We start from the raw sequence: 6,040 nt of genomic DNA on the forward strand, positions 1-6,040 counted from the left end.
TGGATGAAGAAGCTCCAGCAAAGAAGTCTTTTGAAGGCAAACACGGTGGTACACGCAAACCGGGAAAACCAAAAGCCCGATGGAAAGATCACGTGGTGGGAGACACCTCGAAACTTGGTATCAGAGGTTTTAGAATGAGCGCAGAAGATCGAGGCGCTTGCAACGCTATTCTATGTTCGGCTAGTGGCCAATTAAAGTAAAGTAAGTAAGTTATACATCCAATCCACATATATACAACAATAATCACTTTGTCAATATACCAACAACAAAATTCAAATATGTTGATATAAGTTTTAGTTTATTAAACGAACATTATAAACTATTTTTCTTAACCATTGTATTACTACCATTAATTGAGACAACTTAGGCTAGTTTTCCTCCCTGCCTGCAATAGGCTATCAACAGCTCCGCTATGAACACCAGGCTACTAACAGCCAAACCCACGACATCAATCATCCATATCCAAAACAGGTCATCCACCCGCAGTACCCTCTTATCAATTGTTTGATTTTCATCCAGTAGGGTTATATTTCTCAATCTGACCATATCGTAGAATACACTCGACTTCCAGGCCTCTCTGAAGCCCAATTCATTGATGCGATATAGCAAATGGTCCAATGGCTCCTTGAGTGGCGAGTGGGGAGGCAAAGCCACACTGAGCGATAGAAATTCGATAAAACGAAAACCACTGACTTGACAGAATTTCTTATGCGCATAGTGCTGCTGACGTTGGGCAAACAGATCCCAGTTAGCCGTTAAGCCAAAATAGCCATAGGTGTTGTTGAAACGGTTCATGTGTTCATACACCATGGTGGTATTTTTGCTTATTATCAAACTATGACCAAACAAGGCTAAAAAGTGTTTGGTGTCCATACTTTCTTCGGGACAAAGTATCTTAATTGAGGAATGACGCAAGTCTTCGAGCGTATTGACCCGGTCGTGATAGGGTGGGCTGGTGAATAGCGTCTTCATATTTGCTGCGAATTGTATGCCAATGTTTATACCCACAAATGAGACCAAGAGATAGACAATTTTCAGGCTGCGCCAAGGTGTCAAGCGCGCAGAGAACGATTGGCCCAAAACTCCTGGGAAAACTTTGTCATTGAGCACAAAGTTCATGTGGTGAAAGATGCCATCGAAATAAAAGTCTATGAGAGAATGGGCAATGGATAAGAGCAGAGAGCATATCAGAATACAACCAAAAAAGTAACCATTCAGCAGCAAGCCAAAAATTTGCCGTATAGTCAAAGGCGAGGGGCAAGGCACAATGGTTTGGCCAGCAGATAGTTCGTAGTATGTTGAGTGCCGCACCGCATCATCTTCTCTTACTAAGGGATCCAGAGCTATGGGTATGTCTAAATCACCAGAATTTGTCAATATATTCAAGGCATGCTGACTGCAAATGCCATCTAATTGCAGTGGCTGGTACATTTCCAGAGAGGCATTATATAACTGGGCAAAAAGTAGTATCAGTCTTGCCACATAGCCATTGATTTGCAAATTACCTTTGCTATCGTAATAGAGTATGGCTACCGGAGGATCTTGGCTGGTATAGGTTAGCAGTGTAGAATTTTGCATGTTACGCCAATGTTGGGGGTAATATAAGTTCCCCTTTAAATCACCCCAGGACTTTGGCAGCCAATGATATTGAGGATAAGGCCTTAGGGCATAAAATTGCAAGGATCCTTTGTCAGTCGCGGGCACAAAAATCAATAAGACATTTGTCATTTTATATTTAGCACAAGCCTGAAGAAAGTCCTGCCTAAACTTCTCTTGATGTTGAATGTTTAAAGCTAAAGCCATAATTCTGGTCTGCCGGCGATAATCCAAAACATCTGCTGCTGTCTGCAGCAAATGAAAATCCAAAATCCCATTGGCTATGAAAACTGTTAAAAGTTCGCTGTTGAATTCTTTGCGGTACAGAAAATCCAGGTTGTATGTCCCAATCACCTTGGGCTTGGGATATATGAAGAGTTGCCTGATTCTTGAATCATTGATACGGCCTCGATATAGAAACGGCATGGAATTGAAGAGTTTTTCTCTATCCACTTCATTTAAAATTTCCAAAAATATGTTTGAGCCATTTTCTTCCTGAATGGGTTTTAAGGTTTCTAAATCCTCTGTTGGATACACACTTTGGTAATAGGCCAAAGAAATTACAAACGTTATGTGCCAGCTTTTCATTGCAACTAATTTGTTTGCTCTAACAAATGTTGTCCTTATGCTTTGTCTTCAATATATTTGTTGTACTATGATTTTAGTCATATTTTGGGCAATTAAGGAGGGTTTTTTTTTTTTTGAAGAATTACATAGGTGACAGTCGATCAGTATTAAATTAATGTTAGTCATGCTGTGTAATTTGGATTGTTTTTGTTCCCTACATAATTATATCCAGTGCCATAAAATGGCCAAAATTCAAACATTTTGAAACTCCCTAACCCTTTTGACCCCTATGTTGCCTGTGGGCAATTAAATGTTTTTTTTTCCCACTCTTAGCGTGACATTTGTTTTTATACCCTCCACCATTGGAAAAGTGATTACAGCAATAAGTTCAAGCAATGTCTTAGTGTTAACCCTTCGAGGGTTGAGTCATACGTTGCCGAAATACAAGGTACACACAGCCCTTGTACTTTTTGTAAGAAATTTTATATGAAAAATAATTTTTTTTTTTAACTTTTAGACATCAATGAAAAATGTCCCCAGGGACCTTGAAAAATGTCCCCAGGGATCTTGAAAAATGTCCCAGGGATCTTGAAAAATCTCACCAGGGACCTTGAAAAATGACCCCAAGGAATTTAGAAAAAGGTCCCAAGGGACCTTGAAAAATGTCCCCAGGGATATTGAACAATGTCCCCAGGGACCTTGAAAAATGACCACAAGGAATTTGGAAAAAGGTCCCAAAGGACCTTGAAAAATGTCCCCGGATACCTTAAAAAATGTCCCCGGATACCTTAAAAAATGTCCCTAGGGACCTTGAAAAATGTCCCCAGAGACCTTGAAAAATGTCCCCTGGGACCTTGAAAAATGTCCCCAGGGTCCTTGAAAAATGTCCCCAGGGACCTTGAAAAATGTCCCCAGGGTCCTTGAAAAATGTCCCCAAGGACTTTGAAAAATGTCCCCAGAGACCTTGAAAAATGTCCCCAGTGACCTTGAAAAATGTCCCCAGGGATCTTAAAAAATGTCCCCAGAGACCTTGAAAAATGTCCCCAGTGACCTTGAAAAAATGTCCCCAGGGTCCTTGAAAACTGTCCCCAGGGACCTTGAAAAGTGTCCCCAGTGACCTTGAAAAAATGTCCCCAGGGATCTTGAAAAATGTCCCCAGGGACCTTGAAAAAATGTCCCCAGGACCTTGAAAAATGTCCCCAAGCACCTTGAAAAATATCCCCAGTGTCCTTGAAAAATGTCCCCAGGGACCTTGAAAAATCTCCCCAGGGACCTTGAAAATTGTCCACAGGGACCTTGAAAAATGTCCCCAAGGAATCTTGAAAAATGTCCCCAGGGACCTTCTCACACGCCGGAGGGTTAGGCTTAACTGCCTGAACTTTGAGGGTCAGAGATGATTGAATTTGTTTTGCCTATAAGTGGAATCTGGTATGGCCCCAATCGGTTCATAACTTGGTATAGCTGAAATAGCTAAGCAATTCTTATACATTATCCTTTGTTTGTCTATAGAGAGATATCGGTCAAAGAACTTGACAAGTTCGATCCATGATAAAGGGTTTATAAGGCGATTAAACGTGTGTCCGTGTGTCTGTCCGTCTGTTGTAATCACTCTAGATCCTTCAAAAATTGAGACATTGAGCTGAAATTTGGCACAGATACATCTTTTTGATGCACGCTGGCTAAGTTCTTGAACGGGCCAAATCGGACCATATTTGGATAAAGGCTCTAATGCCCATAAAAACTTTATTTTTGATCCAATTTTGCTGAAATTTAAAACGGTGAGTAGTTTAAGGCTTCCCGACAACTGACCCGAATATGGCTCAGATCGGACTATATTTGGATATAGCTACCATATAGACCGATCTCCCGATAAAGGGTCTGAAGACCATAAAAGCTTTATTTATTACCCGATTTCGCTGAAATTTGCAACAGTGGGTTGCAACTATGGGGCCACCCCACCCCCACAATACCACCCAATCTCCAAAACACCCCTAAATCGGACATATTTACCGATCAATGTAATCATGCAATATAAAACTCAAATGAAAGATATTTGCGAGTAGATTATGAATCTGATATTCAAATGTGGGACCACGATTCTGAGGGGTGGACCCCTTCCCCAAAACACCCCCCAAACTGGATTTATTTACAGACCATGGGAACACGGGGCTTAAATAAAAGGTATTTGAATGTAGAATACGAATCTGATATCCAAATGTGGGACCAAGTGTTTGGGGGCCGCCTCTTCCCAAAAACATCCCCCAAAGGGGACAAATTTACGACCATAGCAATATGGGGCTCAAATGAAAGGTCTTTGGGGTAAAGCACGAATTTGATATCAGTATTCGGGGAAAGTGCCTATGGGGCCACCCCACCCCACAACACCACCCAAATAGGAAGTATTTTCCGACTATTGCAATATGAGGCCCAATTAAGAGGGTTTTTAAAGTGGAACACCAATCCGACATATATTTTCAAGGCCAACTCACCGAGTGGCCACACATTCCCCAAAACACCTCCCAAGCCGGGTCAGTTAGTGTAGCAAAAAATTGCCCATCAACAATGCATTTTTAGCAAAATCCATGGTGATGTTTTCAAAAGATTCAGCTCAGCTTTTGTTTAATTTTATACTACTCTCCATTTCATTTATTGTTGCGCATTTCCCCAATGTTCATTCTTTTTGAGACCAATTAATAACGTGTTAAATACATCATAATTCTACATTGCACAACATTGGTATGCTGTCATTGTCATTTCGGAAAATGTTACCAATAAAATATGATGATCCCTTTACCATTGACCATTGACCATAACGATAACAATAATAAATGATGTTTAGCAAAGCCCAAAGGTCATATTAACACCATCACAAGGCAATGACCAAACAAGATGACACTACGCCAATGTTGACTTCCAAAAACACTTTCGTTTAATCTTCACACGAAAACACCCCCATCCGCCACAGGCAAGAGTGCCATAAAAATTACTTCACTCAACAGCAATCATTGTTGTGCTTTCCTCATAGGCGAGCTCAGAGCGTTATAGGGACATAATTTATAATAAGAATGGACATTTGCAAAAGTTGTGGATGTTATTTACTACTCCAATAACAGCGGAGGTTATGTGCTGCTCAAAGTTTCTTCTCTTTGGATAGCTTTTGATGTAATGGGATTTTATCTTTTTTGATGGAGATTTTTGCGAAATATTTTAGGGTGTCACACCAAGTGGGGGTAGTTGACTGCAAAGGTAATTATCTCAAAAACTCTGTTAAGATATAGGTAAGGTTGGGGTGCATCATATTTGAAGTAAGAAATTGGGGTCACTTAGCCAATTCTATTCGGCAGCTAGGTGGCGAGCTCAGACTACCAGAGCGAGAGTCTTGAAATGAATTGTTTTAGTGAGTCGACCCTGGAACCTCTGGGTATGCCTCTAGCGTTTCAGGACTAGGCCCGAAAGGCAACGAATGATAGATGGTCCCAAAGAGGTGGCTATGAGCATGATGGCAGACTGCCACTTAAACCTAACCTAGTGAGTTGTATTTCAACCTAGACAAGTAGAGTCTCTTTAAATACCATAGCAAAGAAAGACCATAGCTTCTAAGTTTTGACGAGAATAAACCCTGCTCTGCTAATCTGAGCTGACTATCAACTCAGCTTTCATACAAAACGATCTTCTTTTTCAATTTCTTAGGCAACTAAAGGGCCCAATTCCTGTCTGATTTGTCGGAGATTTGTAATTTTGAGATCTTTTACGACCATCACGGTCTGCGGTAGTTATGGATAAAATCGATCAATAACATGATGTGTCTCCTATACCAACGCGCTTTTCATTTTGAATGTCGGACAACATTTTTGTTCAATTATAACGCTGAACGCCT

At 40.7% G+C, this 6,040-nt stretch overlaps 1 protein-coding gene across 1 annotated transcript; it reads right to left on the bottom strand.

Moving 5' to 3' along the window:
* Positions 1 to 363: 363 nt before the first annotated feature.
* On the bottom strand, positions 364 to 2,184 carry LOC106084162 (uncharacterized). Its single transcript, XM_059365729.1, has one exon. The coding sequence runs from the start codon at positions 2,182 to 2,184 to the stop codon at positions 364 to 366; it is 1,821 nt and encodes a 606-aa protein (XP_059221712.1).
* Between the last annotated feature and the right edge of the window lie 3,856 nt (positions 2,185 to 6,040).

The sequence above is a fragment of the Stomoxys calcitrans genome, chromosome 3 (assembly GCF_963082655.1).
Source record: "Stomoxys calcitrans chromosome 3, idStoCalc2.1, whole genome shotgun sequence".
NCBI classification, from domain to species: Eukaryota; Metazoa; Arthropoda; class Insecta; order Diptera; family Muscidae; genus Stomoxys; species Stomoxys calcitrans.

Coding starts and splice junctions, on each gene's coding strand:
- LOC106084162 (XM_059365729.1), bottom strand. CDS start 2,184: ATGAAAAGCTGGCACATAACGTTTGTAATTTCTTTGGCCTATTACCAA.